Here is a 15,267-nt window from a genome sequence, read left to right on the forward strand (position 1 = left end):
AGGTGGTGGAGTCTCCGTCTCTGGAGACATTCCAAACCCACCTGGACGCGTTCCTGTGCCACCTGCTGTGGGTGACCCTGCTCTGGCAGGGGGTTGGACTGGGTCATCTCCAGAGGTCCCTTCCAACGCTGACCATTCTGTAATTCAGTGAAAGCTAAGCAATGGCACAGTGCACCAGTGCTGGAGTGGAGAACCTTTAAATAGCTGCAGTGATAAAAATCAGAGCCCAGACAAGAGGGAGCCTGTTTTAGAGAGAGTTATTTATTAGAAGATAGGAGGTTGTTACGTACAGATTCTGTCCTGCAAAAGTGTCCTGGTCACGGATATGTCAGGGAGACATTTAAACCCGTTAGAGCTGGCTCTGGTCTCCACGCAGAGATACTCAAGACACAGCAGAGCTCTGCCAGACCTGGCTCTCGTGCTGGTGCTCAGCTGGGGAGAGGCCTGGCGTACCACAGCATCCCTGAGCTCGTTACAACCGTCTTTATCCCACTGGAAAACCTGGCCCATGGGCTGGCAACCAGCGGTGGGGACAGCAGACGGTGCTGCAGAAGGGGCACCATTCTTCCCTAGGATAACTTGGAGATATTTTCCCCAAGTAGGGAATTGTCTTCCATCGTGCCAGCGATGAACATGGCTGAGCAAGCGGCTACGGAGATACAACCATGCTATGAGGTAGCATGAGGTAAATGCAAAGAAAAAAGGAAAAGAAAGAAAGAAAGATTCTCTGTGGTACAGAGAAGAGCTCTTCCCACCCTCCCTCACCCCAAAACCAGACCAAGCAGGCAATGCCTGAACCCCCTCCAAAGACCTCCGAGAAAGCAGCTCTGACAGGTGGATCACAAAAAGGTAGCAATTTTGCCTCCTAACAGTTGTGCTCCTGGCAGTATTCCTCCTGATTTCATGGGTGACCTGTTTTCGTTTGGGTTGGCGGGGAGGATTTGTCAGCCTTTCGTAAGGCCTCCGCACAAGCCCCTGCGGTGGCTCAGGGCTTTGCCCAGTGAAGCCCAGGTGAATCAGAAAGCTGCTGTGACGCTTTTGCACCTCCTGAGCCAACTCCAGCCCCATGGAACATGGGCAGCAGCGGTGGAGAGGCAGGGACAAGAGAAGCGGCAGATGAAAGGAATCAACAACCACATTGGCAATAACACAAGGACCTGGGACCAAACCTTCTCCTGATGGTTAGTGGCTCATGGCCAGCGTGGGGTTTGGTTTCACACCGGCCCCTGGGCTTTGTCCTTATTCCAGGTGTGCATCTTACTGCACTCTGCTCCTGTAGCTGTGGCAGAGCAAAGCGGGTTGAGCAGCGGCTATAACTTTTCTTGATAGACAACCAATATGGGCGTTTTTCCAACATCTAGCAGATTTCTTAAAGGAAGCTATTATCCAGGAGTCATCTGTTTAACTTTCTAATTTACGGGTGCTGAAGGATAAATAAATACTCCAGAGTCTGGCTTCTAAATCTGGTCCTCTGCTGAAGCCACATTCTTGTCTACCCAAGACTGGTTGGGTCACAATATCACTGTCACTTCACTGTCTGCAAAGGCTCATTTAACTCTATTTCTCCTCATTAAATCTCAGTCTATGGCTCCAGAGGCTACATGTAAACCCCTGCTTTGCCCATAGCGTACATGAGCTTTTGTCTACTATCAGGACCCTACCAAGAGTATTCCCCCATGAGTCCACAATAAGCTGAAGGAAAAGCTATTGTTGGAACGGGTTTGTCGGAAATTTCATGTAACTGTCAGAAACACCTGTTTATAGGTCATCTATCACCATATCTTTCTCCTCATCTTTAATCCAAGAGTGACCTTTCTTAGCTTGGTATCTAAGAAACCTTTGAAACTAGGCACTTAGCAGTGAACGCTCACAGCTGATGCCAATGTCAGTACGAAAGATGGGTCAGACTACAGATTTCAGAAGGGACAATTTGTGAGATGAGCATTTTTCTTTCACTGCAGATGACCTTCAAGGTTGGAGGTACTCGGGGTGGGGAACAACAGTAAGACTGCAGTTATAAAGCAAAGCAGCAGACCTCCAGTTATCTTTAGGAAAGATAAAGCTCAGCATTGACCTAGCTCTGCCACAAATATGTCTATTTTTTAATCAGGTTTTATGTTCCTAAGGCACTCGGACTCCTTTTTTGGAACATGCACCCCAATAATTTGATGTATGGGCTTGGGAGGGTTAAGAGAGGTGTTCCACAAGGGCATACCCCAATTAGTTGAAGGGAACTCCAGGATGCTCCAGACGCACTGAGTTATCAAAACCTCTGGAGCAATCATGGCAACATCCTCAATTTTTAAGGATTTCTATGGCACTGGTTGTGCTCCCACCTTCTTCACCCTTTGGAAAGGGGTGAGCTGAGGATCCCCAGGCCCTCTGAGGGACAGGCAACACCGTGCTTCAATATGGGAGCTCAGCAAGCCAAAGCTCTTTGCCTACTATTTGCCACAAAACAAATCTGGGGGTTTGATCTGAAATATAATCTCCTTCCCTCCTCTCTCAGATCCAACCTTAAAAAAAACCATTGTCCCAGCCTGGTCTGAGGTCTAATTCCAGCTTGGTCAAGTGGGAGGCACAGAGAGCAGACAGCAGAATACCTCATTTTAATTTCAGGCTGACATTCATAGGACACTTTTTGCCTCCATTTCCGTTATTCCTTTCCAGAACTAGTTCTTCTGCCACCCATGGTGAAAACTTGTTCCTCCTAGGACTTTTTGAAGCACCTTATATTAGAATCATAGAATCATAGAATGGTTTGGGTTGGAAGGGACCTTGAAGATCATCTCGTTCCAACCTCCTGCCCTGGGCAGGGACACCTCCCACTAGACCAGGTTGCTCAGAGGCCCATCCAACCTGGTCTTGAACATTTCCATGTAAGGGGCATCCACAACTTCTCTGGGCAACATGAGCCAGTGTCTTACCACCCTCCCAGGAAATAATTTCTTCCTCATATCTAATCTAAACTTCCCCTCTTTCAGTTTAAAACCATTACCCCTCGTCCTATATCTACACACCTTCATAAACCTTGATGAGTGAAGCTCACCTGTCAGAGCTGCCTGGATGTTACAGATGAGGAAAGTTCTCACTGATGTTTTTGGAGAGGGACATTTTCTCTCCAGAGCATGTGCAGAAAGGCAGGAGGCACAGGAGCCTTTTCCCTCGAGACCAGATACAGCTGGCCCCTAAAGGGTACCTGCAGTGACACACAGCAACCTCCGAGCATCCTCAAGGCGCCACCTTGGTAGGAGCAAGTGCTTGACTTCCTGGCCCCCTTTGGGACCCGCTGGGCTGTGGGGAGGTGTGCTGTGAGGCTGCACTAAAGGAAGTCTAACAGGAAGGGCAGACATGGAGAAGCTGGAGAAGCTCAAAGCAGAGGAGTGCAATTCACTGGGGCTCCGTCACCAAGACTTTGCGGCACTTAATCGTCACTATGTTTTGAGTATCTCGGCTGGGGACATAAGACCAGTTCTAACAATATCCAAAAGAAACAACACGTTCTCATTTGTATAGCATACAGCATTACAGGGGAATAACCCATTACATAGAAACGTTTTGAACATTAATTACAGTATTATAATTTAACTGCCAACCCTTTCCCTCGAAATTAATCATGGATGTACATCATATACTCAAACCAGCTTTTTTAAAAAGTACATCTTAATATAAATAGTTTATTCAGTGCATGGTTGTGTATACAACAAATAATAAACAACTCTTTTCGTACGAGGCAGAAAGCTGCCTGTACGGAACTATGTCAGTTTTGGAGCACAGAATCCAACGATGATTAATGCACAAAATCTTACACATCATGCAACTCTATGCCAATATTCCAACTTTCTCCCATGCAACAGACATGATGACCTAAATGGAAACCTAACTACATTTTTTTTAAACAATTGTTTCCAATAGCATGTATAAGTATATGTTGTTTAGGGGTAACCTGTCCTAACGCTTCCTCCTACACAATATTCACGTGCCCGTTACAGTGAAAGAAGGACTTTTACAAATAAGACGTTTCTTATAAAAAAATTAAGTCACCTTAATTCCACAGTTTCTGTCTTTAGAAAAGAAGCCACAACAATAGTTTAACATGACACACAAAATGGAATTAAGAGAAATCTACACTGGAGGATAATTTTATCCCTTTCTGGTAACTTCCACTTGGGATAACAAAACAACTCAGTTCCTACAGACTGGGGTTAGCACAAGAACTTTACCAGAAACTACAAATCTATAAAAATTTATATTTCATTGTGTTTAAAACCACAAGAACACTGTTTGCTTGAGCCTGAGACACCAACTCTCAGTTCCAACCCTGATTTTTAAATTATTTTTTTAAAGACATAGCTTTAAAGACCCATTGGAGTTCAGAAATCAAAAAGTTGCACTATTCCAAATTAAAGGATACATTTTTTATCAAGCCTTAGATATAAAACGGTAAGCCAAGGAAACAACAGAGTTTACATATTTGTTTTTTGTTTGCCCCTATAAAACATACAAGCATTAAAATTTCCTTTGAAGAGCAAAAGTGGTCTTTTTCTGAGTTGGAAAGCAAATTCTTATCAGCAGTGAATGCTGTGAAATGTTTTTGTTTCGTATTCCACAAAGCATAGGAGAGAGAGAGAGAGAGAAAGAGAGACAGAAAAAGAGAGAGAGAGAGAAAGAGCTGGACATTTCTTCTCCGAGATTTATTCCGCAGGTATGTTTGCTGGCTATCCAAGTGCCTTGTGATATGCACAAGCATATTCTACATTATTGGGGTATATCCTTTGACAACCAGTAGATCTAATGGCTGATAAACGAGTGACCTATGCAAGTTCGGTGGCTTGTCCTGGGCAATTGAACATTTGGATGAAAGACTGCTAGTAAGAATTCAACTGCATCCAGAGGTAAGGTTCTGTTTAGAGAGCACTTGGCTTGCCTGAACCTGGCTACGTTGACTCGTTTTGGCTCATGGATTTACCCCCATTTAGCACTCCTGAAACACTTCTGCTCTTTGTTGGGGTCCCACTTCCAGATCTTGAGAACTCTGTGAGATCGTGGAGAGAAGGCTCTTTGTACATGGCCACTGCAAAGCAAAAGAGAGGTGGCATGTCAGCACGCGGTACAGGCTGCTCGGTCTGTGGGTGCAAAGTCCGGCGGCAAAACGTCGGGATTTTTGATTCAGCAACATGCAGTGTCAGGAGCGAATGAAAGAAACACGGCAAGGGGACCTCTTCCATTTCAAACACTAAGAGCCTCTGAGGTCCTCTTCAAGGCAATGACAGTTTAGAGAAGGGAAAAACCAGAGCTCCCTCCCTCTCCCAGTTAAATCACCCAACCTACCCACCGCGCTTACAAAACTCTGCAGGATAGACCTAAGCTGCTATAAATCAACATTTCCTTATTAACAGTGAAGCAGCGCTGTCGACAGCTGTGATTTGACCTGTTACTTGTACACGTAGCCTAAGCAGGTGGGTGTGAAAATGGATTTTCAGTCATCTGTTTCCTTTGTTTTCACACGCATTAGAAGTGAGGATCAACCTTGACATCAGGTGCCTAACACCTAGTCCTAAATGTAGACTGCCAAACCAGTCCAGCATCCACCCAGGGCTAGACACCTTTGAAATATCCTCTCTGATTTTGAAATGACACTGCCTTAAACAGCTACCTAAGAGCATAGCCCAGAAGTAGGCGGCTTCATTCCTCTTAAGGAAAGGGCATATGGAAGGTAGTTGTTCTGGAGAAAAGGAGAACCTCCATACATCGACTGAGATCTCCCTCTTTGCATTGACCAAAGAGGAAGCCAAGTCTGACCACAGTCCTGATTCAGATCCTTTGGATAACTGGGGTGAGTCTAGGTCCTGGCTTTTCATACACAGCGGTATATCTATGCCACATGCATTATTGCCTTTAATGTCATATGCTGATGCCACATTAATTGCGGCACCGCACATCAGAGATTTATCTCAGGCAAAAACAGACAAACAAACATCTCGGAACATAAAGCACAGATTGACAAGCCACACAGCAAGTTGCTGATGGCCTGTGAGCAGATGCTTGAGCCATTCCAGATAAAGCCTTCGTTATCTGTAATGGATACACTGTGGACTTTGGGCATAAAGGAACTAATATGTGCATTTGGTTAGATTACAGAAATGCAGAGATAATGCAGAGAAACCTAAAAAAAGCAGCTCTGGTTACATTAACAGTGTGTCACAGAACATTATACTCCTGTTCTATAAGTAGCTGAACCCTTCAAATATGGATGCACAGCAATTAAACATCTCTGACACAAGACAATGTCAGTTCAGATAGACAGAGCAAACCCAAGCAATTACCTTTTAATGGTTTTGGAAGAAAGTGTGCTGCAGGTTTATTTTTCTTCACATGGTTTCCCTTCATTATTTCTCCTTCTTTGTTAAGACCCAAATACCAACCCCGGCCAGACTGTTGCTGTCTGTAGATCATTGAAGAATACGTCACGTAGTAGTTTTCAAATACTGATTCTTTGAACTTGCATTCAGGTGTAAAATGTTCCTGTAAGAAAATAACAGATCAATATGTGCAGTGCTGAATCTCACATCGGTTAATGAAAAAGCATCCAATATTCATTGCTTTCCCGATGGTTAAAAGACATACTTCTCACCCTGCGCTATCCAATTATGAAACACAGGCCCTGAAAGTATTAACAGAAGCGTAACACAATTTGAAACCTGTGAAATGACGCCGTGAGCGGCTCAAAGTGGCATAATAAAATCTTTTTGAACAAGGAGTAAAATGTCTAAGTGAAGAATTATTGATCGATGCCAGTAACGGACAGGAGGCAGACCCAGCCCTGATGCCAGCCCCACAGGACCAGCTGTGCTCCAGCCCCACGGGTGAGAAGCGAGGCCATGTAATGCCTCTGTGCATTAACTCCTGGCCTTTACTGCTTAGGAGGAAAGCGCGATAAAAATTCAAAGCCAGGATGCCATGAGTAAACGGTCGTCTCTTACTAACCCAGCAATATTAAGTTAGTTTGTGGCAGCTGCCTCTTTGGGCTGACCTGTGCTCTTTCTCTGCCCAGCCTATCAGCCACTGAAACAGGCTAACGCAGACATTAGCCTCTGCCCTGGGGTTGGCAAGAGTTAAACAGTACACAGCTGAAAGTGTACAGGATCTTTACGGAAGCTCTAGTCTTCATGTCGAATTGCACTGCTTCTTTTGGGGAGATGGCGTTGGGCTAGCAGTTAAAATAACGAGCAGTAATCCAGGAGAGACTTTTTCTTCCTGCCAATGGTTTCCCCTGTGCAATGCTCTCGACTCAATCAATACCTGCTGGCACTACTGCCCATATTCAGGAAAGGACACAGACATGAAACATGGGTTTTGGAGGGAGCTAAGACCGAAACACCAGTCCTGACAGCACCTCTCAGCTGCTTCCCAAGGCCTCCAGGTGCTGCAGGGTCTCTAACATCCCAAGTTCTGACCACATCTCACCTAAGGACCCCTAAAAGTCCATAAAATGTGAAAGAGGAAGAGCTTGGTCTGTTGACGGGGATGTTAATATCCCAATCCTGCCTGTCGTGGCATGGCGCAGCAGGCAGCTGGTTGCCGGTTTTCCCTTGCGGAGGCAGCCAGCTTCAGCGGAGCTGCCCTTGTGCTTCAAGTATCCTACAGCGACGCGAAAGGAAGGAGGAAAAATTGTGCTTGCATAATGATTGCGATCTTGAGTTTAAAAAAACGAAAGGAAATTAAATGTCTCAGGCGCTTAAGATGTTCTTATTTAGTTTCTCAAATATTCTTGTGTGAGAAAAAGATGGTATTAAAAAAAAAAAAAACCCACTGCATTTTCTGCACATCTTTTGCCATTTTCGCTTCTCATAGGAGAAAGAAAAAACCTCCCATCCTCTGACTGGCGTTTGCTTCAACAAAGAATGTGAAGTAAGCAATTTCCTTCTTTTTTTCTTCAAGCTAATTGGCTGTTATTTAGTTAATTGACAATTGGTTTCAATTGCTGTCAAGCAGGGACAGTCACTGCATTTTTGCAAGATTTCTAAATAAAAGCCTTCCATCACTGCACCCTGCCCAGCACTAGCCATGTTAACAAAGACTATTGCATGTGTATCATCCAATTAGCAGCAAAATGGAAAACTACAGTGCTCCCACCGGAAGATTATGGTTTACGTACAGTAATTTGGAGCTGTTTCTGGTACAAAAAGCCTGCTTGTACACAGCGGCAGAGGGTCAGATTGCAAACACAACCACAACATTTACTCTGGCTCTCTTAGGAAGCAAGTTAACCTCGGTACGAGAAGCAGGAGCCAACAGCCGGCGGAGTCCCTCGAAGCAGTGGGCCAGAAACGGTGGGGAGACAGAAAGAAAGACACTAAAAACCCCTTCACCACTCATTTTTCCCTTGGCTGGGAGGCTTGTGATAGCAAGCTGTGATGATGGTGCACACCAGACATCCCCCGCGAGCATCACAGACAGCAGTCGCCTCCCTGGAGCATCCCACGATTCAACAAAAACTGCCACAGCAGTCATGTCTAGGGGCTGACCTGCTGGAGAGCAGCTCTGCAGAGAGGGACCTGGGAGTCCTGGAGGACCACAAGTTGCCCATGAGCCAGCAATGTGCCCTTGTGGCCAAGAAGGCCAATGGCATTCGGGAGGACATTAAAAAGAGCATGGCCAGCAGGTGTAGAGAGGTCATCCTCCCCCTCTGCTCTGCCCTGGGGAGGCCACATCTGGAGTGCTGTGTCCAGTGCTGGGCTCTGCAGTTCAAGAAGGACAGGGGACTACTGAAGAAAGTCCAGCAGAAGGCTATGAAGATAGTCAGCGGAAGGGAGCATCTCTCAGCTGAGGAAGGTCTGAGAGCCCTGGGGCTGTTCAGCCTGGAGGAGAGCAGGCTGAGAGGGGATCTCATCAATGCTAAGCAATATCTAACAGGTGGGTGTCAGGAGGATGGAGCCAGGCTCTTTTCAGTGGGGCCCAGCAACAGGACTCAGGGCAGCGGGCACAAACTGGAACACAGGAAGTTCCACATAAACACGAGGAGGAACTTCTTTCCTGTGAGGGTGGCAGAGCCCTGGCACAGGCTGCCCAGAGAGGTGGTGGAGTCTCCGTCTCTGGAGACATTCCAAACCCGCCTGGAGGCGTTCCTGTGCCACCTGCTGTGGGTGGCCCTGCTCTGGCAGGGGGTTGGACTGGATCATCTCCAGAGGTCCCTTCCAACCCCGACCATTCTGTGATTCTCGTGACAAACAGCGGGGCACAGAAACGAAGACACCTCTCTATAACGTCCTCAGTTACCGTGTCAAATTCCCTCACAATTTTTCCGGCACCAAAGCAGACCCACCTCCTTTACCTGACTGGCTTGGCGCAGAATTGTGCCACTTTGTCTCGACTGACGTGTGTTTAATTCCTCAGCTACGGCTGCAGCTGCAGAAAGGTGCTGCACGGTGGGAAACCCATCCTCTTTGCCAAAGAGAAGTTGATCCCACGTGAGCTGTTTGCAGCAGCTGAAGTGCTCTGCTTGCTCCTGAATACTAAGCGGCCGCTTACCTTTTGCAAGCGTTTGTTCCCACCCATCACTTGCCTTTAGTTCAACCCAACCTGTGTCCTTCCCACTCCTTAAAAATAGAATCGGGGGGAGGACTGCAGAGGGAAGCTCTGAACGACGAATGCTAAGCAACTGTGCTCCGGATTTGGGGGTATTACAATTAAAAGGTAATTTTCTGAGTGTGGCAAGTCCATGTGCCAACACAACTGGGTATGGACAGGGCTTCCATCAGCACATCGGTTCAAAATACAGTGCAGAGCAGCGAGTGCAAAGTGGCCATTGTGTTATCTTTGCTGGCAAATTCTTCAATAACGTACTGAGGAAGCGCAAGTTAAAGCTGGGAGGGGGCTGAGTGCCCCAATTAAAACCGATCTTTTCCAGCTCATATAGTCATTCCTATTGAAAAATTTCTAAATATAATTAAGTGTTGAATTTTAAGACCAGTTTTTTCCTGTCTCTCAGCTGTCCTCTTTGTCCATTTTTGTAATAAAAATAATTTTAATGAGTTCTGAGAAGTCCAATGTTATGAATATCTTGTTATGCAAAAGATGAAAAACGGGTATTTGTGTGAAACAGTATTTCAACCTCAGCTTACCTCAGAAGTCAGGGATGATGGCACCCACACCGTGGTAAATCGCACTCACCCAAGCCCCTCACACATGCACCCTAACAATGAATAAGGCAATGAATGAACAAACGAATGAATAAATAAAAGTTAAAGAAAGTGCTGGATTCACTGTAGTCATGACTCAGCCATGCTTAAGTAAGCAAGAAGACAAACTGTCAGGAGCTTCTTCTTGGTTTTGAGCTGATCAGCTGAACTACTGAAATGTTCCTTCATGAATAGATCTGCAGCTGCATTAAATATGTGAAAAATAATTAAAAGAAAAAAAAAGAATAATTTGGTGTATGATAATTTGGTAAAAAGGCCTCGTAGCAAACACTTAGAGTGGCTGTATTTCCAGGCAGCTGACTAGATTACATCTAAAATAATCCAGTCTCTTCCATACAGATACTGCATTACGGGTAAGCCAAGGCTGAAAGCCAAAATACTGTAAAAGTGAAGCTGGAATTCTTCCTGCTCTAATTGTGCAAAAGCCAAAGACCATCCAAATTATCAGCCATCACACCCACCTACACTGCAGGACAGAATATTAATTCTTCTGGCCCCCAAATGATCGTGACAGAGGAATTCAGACTTCCCTTAGACAGAAAAAGGGAAATCCGCTTTAAAGAAAGGTATTTAGTGTCTTCCGATTTCTGTCATATTCTAGAAGTTAATTCAGGATGGCTGTAGGCACAGTGCACGTATGAGGGCAAAGATGTTTCCTCTCTGCTATTTATTGCATGTTGTATTTGCGTTACGGGTGCCATCAGCAGGGAACATCACCAAGTATTTTATGCAGTAGTAAGTTTAAGTCACTAGGTCATTACTGAGTTTGTTAAATGTCTGTACGTCGCCTGTCCTTGCAGCTACCCTGCAGCAGTTGACCAGAATAATCAGAAATTTTATTCAGATGGGTTTAGTGCTAGGACCATGAATAAACAAGAAGAAAAAAATAACTGACTTTGAAAAATATTTGGGAAAAGTATGGGGTACTTGAGGAAACTTGGAAAATGTTCTTATATATCGAGCATATAATTACATTCCATGGGATCAATGACGATATCTGCATATGGGATTTATTCTTTATTTTCTCCACTTAATGAAAATTGGATTTTTTTCCCTTCATATCCTGATCTCTTTCAGGACCATAATGTAGCCCAGGATTCCATTCTATAATCATGAATTTTTGAAGGAGCTTCTTTAAGGCTCCAGAGTAGTGATTTTCTGCGCCACTAAGCCTGCCTTTTTTTATTAACCGAGATTGATTTTCTCCATCTTGGCATGTGAAGTTCTGGGGTGTATCCTCTGGATCATCACCCTCTAATGTGCAGTGATATCAACAGCACAAGATGTGAATACTTCAACTTGAACGCTATCAGAAATAACAGCTTTTAGATCACCAGTGTTGGAAGACTCTCTGAAGAAACCGGTATTTCCTGAAGCCACCAAAAGCTGTTTGCTATGGGAATGGAAACTTACAATTATCTTGAACCAATTTATTCTGCATCAGATATATTGCAGTTCCCACAGATAGTTTCTAATCCCACAGTATCGTCCAATTTGCTTAAATTCACCTATTTTGAGGAATCCTAGTGATTTCAGAGGGAGCAACTCACAATATATGGTGAGGGGTCTGGAGCACAAGTCTTGTGAGGAGCGGCTGAGGGAGCTAGGGGTGTTCAGCCTGGAGAAAAGGGGGCTGAGGGGAGACCTTCTTGCTCTCTGCAACTCCCTGAAAGGAGGGGGCAGCCAGGGGGGGTCAGGCTCTTCTCCCCAGGAACAGGCGATGGGACAAGAGGAAACGGCCTCAAGTAGCACCAGGGGAGGTTTAGATTGGATATTAGGAAAAAATGCTTCACTGAAAGGGTTATCAAACATTGGAACAGGCTGCCCAGGGAAGGGGTTGAGGCACCATGCCTAGAGGTATTTAAAAGATGGGTAGACATAGTGCTGAGAGATATGGGTTAGTGATGGGTTTTGTCAGCGTTTGGTTGATGGTTGGACTCGATGATCTGAAAGGTCCCTTCCAACCTAGGCAACTCGATGATGCTATGATTCTATATGAATATGTACAGGTCTCATAGGACCTGTAATTAGGAAGGCTATTTGACCATGCAATCGTGACCGTACACAACAGTTGCCAGTCACAGCAAAAGACGTGCTCATCAAAAAGCTGTGTGGGCTCTTGAAGACAGATGCTCTATCAGTGCAGAGCTTGATTTTGGCTGTGTCTGTTCCAGGTGAGTTCTCACAAAGACACCGTAGGTAGCCCGAAGCCCTCAGGAGGTGCTGCAAAGCTGAACTAACTGCTGCTTGAACCAAAACCTACGGCTGAGCAGGAATTTCCTGAAGGCTGGAATTCCCCTTGAGTTCGCTACAATCTGAAGGCATGTCTAGCAGCCATGCGGCCATGTAAAGAAGAAATTAAATTCAAAATTATATAGAAAAGATACACTAAATTCTTTCACCAGGAAACCTACTTACTGGCAGGAGGGATAGGAAGGCACAATTTTCCGGGAGGGTGATGCCAAACTACTCCATAGGATGGAATTGCCTGGGATAGAGCAATCAGCAGGAATTTATCAAGTGAAACCCAAACTGTCAGGGGGGCGTAAATTTATTTAGGACAAAGTCTCCAGAAAGAGTAAAATGGAGCCCAAGGAAGCAGCTGGATATCCAGCGTCTCCAGGGTAAGATTTCAGGTTGTCACTAGGTATTCTCTGAATCTATGAGAAAAGCATTGAAAAGATCCTGTAATTATTCCCTTGACATTGTTCCATTGCACAGCAAATCAAATGCACAAACTCGGGGAAAGAACGCACACAGTGAACTGAAGCAGAAAACATATTAATTACAAATATGGAGATTTAGTGGTTTAAGTTTTGTTCATGACTCTTTTTCTAGCCTTATCAGTGACTCAGTTGCGAAAACTTGTCCAAGTCATCTTTGCCCAGATTTTTAAGTGGCATTTAGGCGCATCAATAAATACCTATTTAAAGTGTGGTGCGTCACCTCTCAGCATGCTCTGCCCATGGAATGGATGTACTGCCTGATGACCCCAGGGAAAAAGACTCAGTGGCTGTAAACAACGCTGAAATTTAATTGAGATAGGAACTCTGCATGATCATATTATTGTTCCCTTGTCTTCTGGTGATGCTTCACTTCTACGACTGTGTTGATTAACCAAAGCACTCCTTAATTGGGGCAACAGAACTAACGCATGATACATACAGAAAGAAGACGCTCTTCTGATTACCGCAGAGGAAATTAATCCTGTTAGAGAAAGCCTGTAATGTGGTTTAAAAGTTCTGCAAGATGCCCAGGAGAACACCTCCCAGATGTCAAACGCAGGCCCCTTTCCTAATCTGGCCCACAAAGTCATGAGATGTAATTTACTTGATGTGAATAAGGAAGAGAGAAGACCCACTTTGCCCCCAAATGCTCCTCTTCTGCATCAGTGCTGTGCGGCCCTGAACATGTGCATCCCTGACGATGCTGGAAGCGTGGTACAGGCAAACCTCTGCAATTTCCTGAATGATCAAGTCCTCTATAAATATTTTAATACCTTCTAATGCTTGTTCCTACCCTTTTTTAATTTCGGTGGCTTCAGGGCACCAGACCTGCCAGTCCTAGTTCAAAATCAGTGAAATTCTAATATAATAAAAGGAAGAAACTACTCTTTAAACATTGCCTGTTTTGTGAAGCTTGGGAAGGTTCATTAAGCAGAAGGTGCCCATCAGGTTGTCTGAGGGCTCTAAACAAGACTGACAGAGAAAATCCGTGTGATAGAACCCTACTACTACCTAGAAGCTGTTTTTTAAATCATATCAAATTTTTATTGTTTCCCACAAACAGAAGTCCTGTTACTGCTTCTAGATCTGTAAAGGGAAGCCTATATATTAATCTGCAATTAAGCCTCTTCGGAAAGAGATCTTCTCTACTAGTGTAACCATGGGTTTGGTGTTAAAAAAAGATTAGAATAACTTTCTCAATGGCTAGCCAAAGTTTTTATTGCATGATAAAGCCCCCTGATTCACGGACTGCACTCCCAGGGTTGGTCAAGGACTGGCCAACACCACTATAGCCTTTGACTAAGGTTGAAAAATGGGAGATGGAAGTATCCTGCACGTTTTCCTTGTACTTCCCCACTCTGATCTCATATTCTTCTCTAGGTATGTGCCACTCGTCATCTTTGGGCAGTGAACTTGCTGGACCTGGATCTGCTACAACTTCTCGTGATGCTTCCTCCCTTGTGACGGAGTCAAGCAGAGGAACTAAACCTTCCTGGCTGAGCAAAGCACCACGAGCAGGTCAGCAAGAGCTGCCTCGATACGTGACCTGCACGGCCATTAGAGAAAACAGGGATGTTGGAAAAGATGTGCTCCCTGAGAACACACTGGGAAAGAGCCCACCTGCTCAACCTGGACAAAAACTGGGTCATCTTACATCACCGAAGGCACCTGAAGTGGGTAACTATCCATACCTAGAGCATGGGCAGTGTACAAATACCCACCGAGGCTGGCGGTTCCTTTCGGCAGCCTTGGGATCACGCCAACTGGTGAATCCTGCTCCCCTTCAAAGCTCCAGAAGAACTCCCTTTTCCTCTCAGTTGGCTCGCAATTTTCCCCAGAGTGCCAATCCTTTCCATAATTTTCCTAAGCTCATTATCTCTGTTTCCTGCAACAGCGGCTTCCACAGGTGAAGCCAGCACTGTGGAAGACGTATTTAAAATGTGTCCGTTGTTGTTTTTTGATCGTAAGCACATTTCTTCTCTTAGTTTTTTTTACAGCTTTCTTCTCTCGGCTTTTAATTTTGGAAAACAGCACACAGCGTGCCTCTTCTGTGCCATTCAGTACCCCACATCTCTCTACCCTGTCTCTGCTTATTCATCTCTTGTTTTAACTAAGCGGGCTTAATCTTTTTAAATCTCTCCTCCTATGAAAGGTTCTCTGTGCCTCTAATCATTTTCATTACCCTTCGCTGAATCCTTTCAATTTTTTTTTTTTCCTCCATCATTTCTAGAACTGAAAGACAACATTTAATAAGAGGCTGTGGCATTGAGTTGCGTAACGGAGGTAAGATATTTTCAGTCATTTGTCTTATGACAAAGTAAAACCGTCTTCGCTGTTCA

At 44.8% G+C, this 15,267-nt stretch overlaps 1 protein-coding gene across 5 annotated transcripts in view; it reads right to left on the reverse strand.

Annotated features, from left to right (window-relative positions):
• Positions 1 to 246: 246 nt before the first annotated feature.
• Positions 247 to 15,267, reverse strand: part of FGF13 (fibroblast growth factor 13) — a 272,868-nt gene continuing 257,847 nt past the window's right edge. For all 5 annotated transcript variants that reach the window (XM_054215273.1, XM_054215276.1, XM_054215275.1 and 2 more), the window contains 2 exons: positions 6,327 to 6,525; positions 247 to 5,074 (listed from right to left, as the gene is read on the reverse strand). In XM_054215273.1, the coding sequence (XP_054071248.1) occupies positions 4,938 to 5,074; positions 6,327 to 6,525 (336 nt within the window). In that variant the 3' untranslated portion in view covers positions 247 to 4,937. The remainder of the gene's footprint in view (positions 5,075 to 6,326; positions 6,526 to 15,267) is intronic.

Source organism: Rissa tridactyla, chromosome 9 (assembly GCF_028500815.1).
Source record: "Rissa tridactyla isolate bRisTri1 chromosome 9, bRisTri1.patW.cur.20221130, whole genome shotgun sequence".
NCBI lineage: Eukaryota > Metazoa > Chordata > Aves > Charadriiformes > Laridae > Rissa > Rissa tridactyla.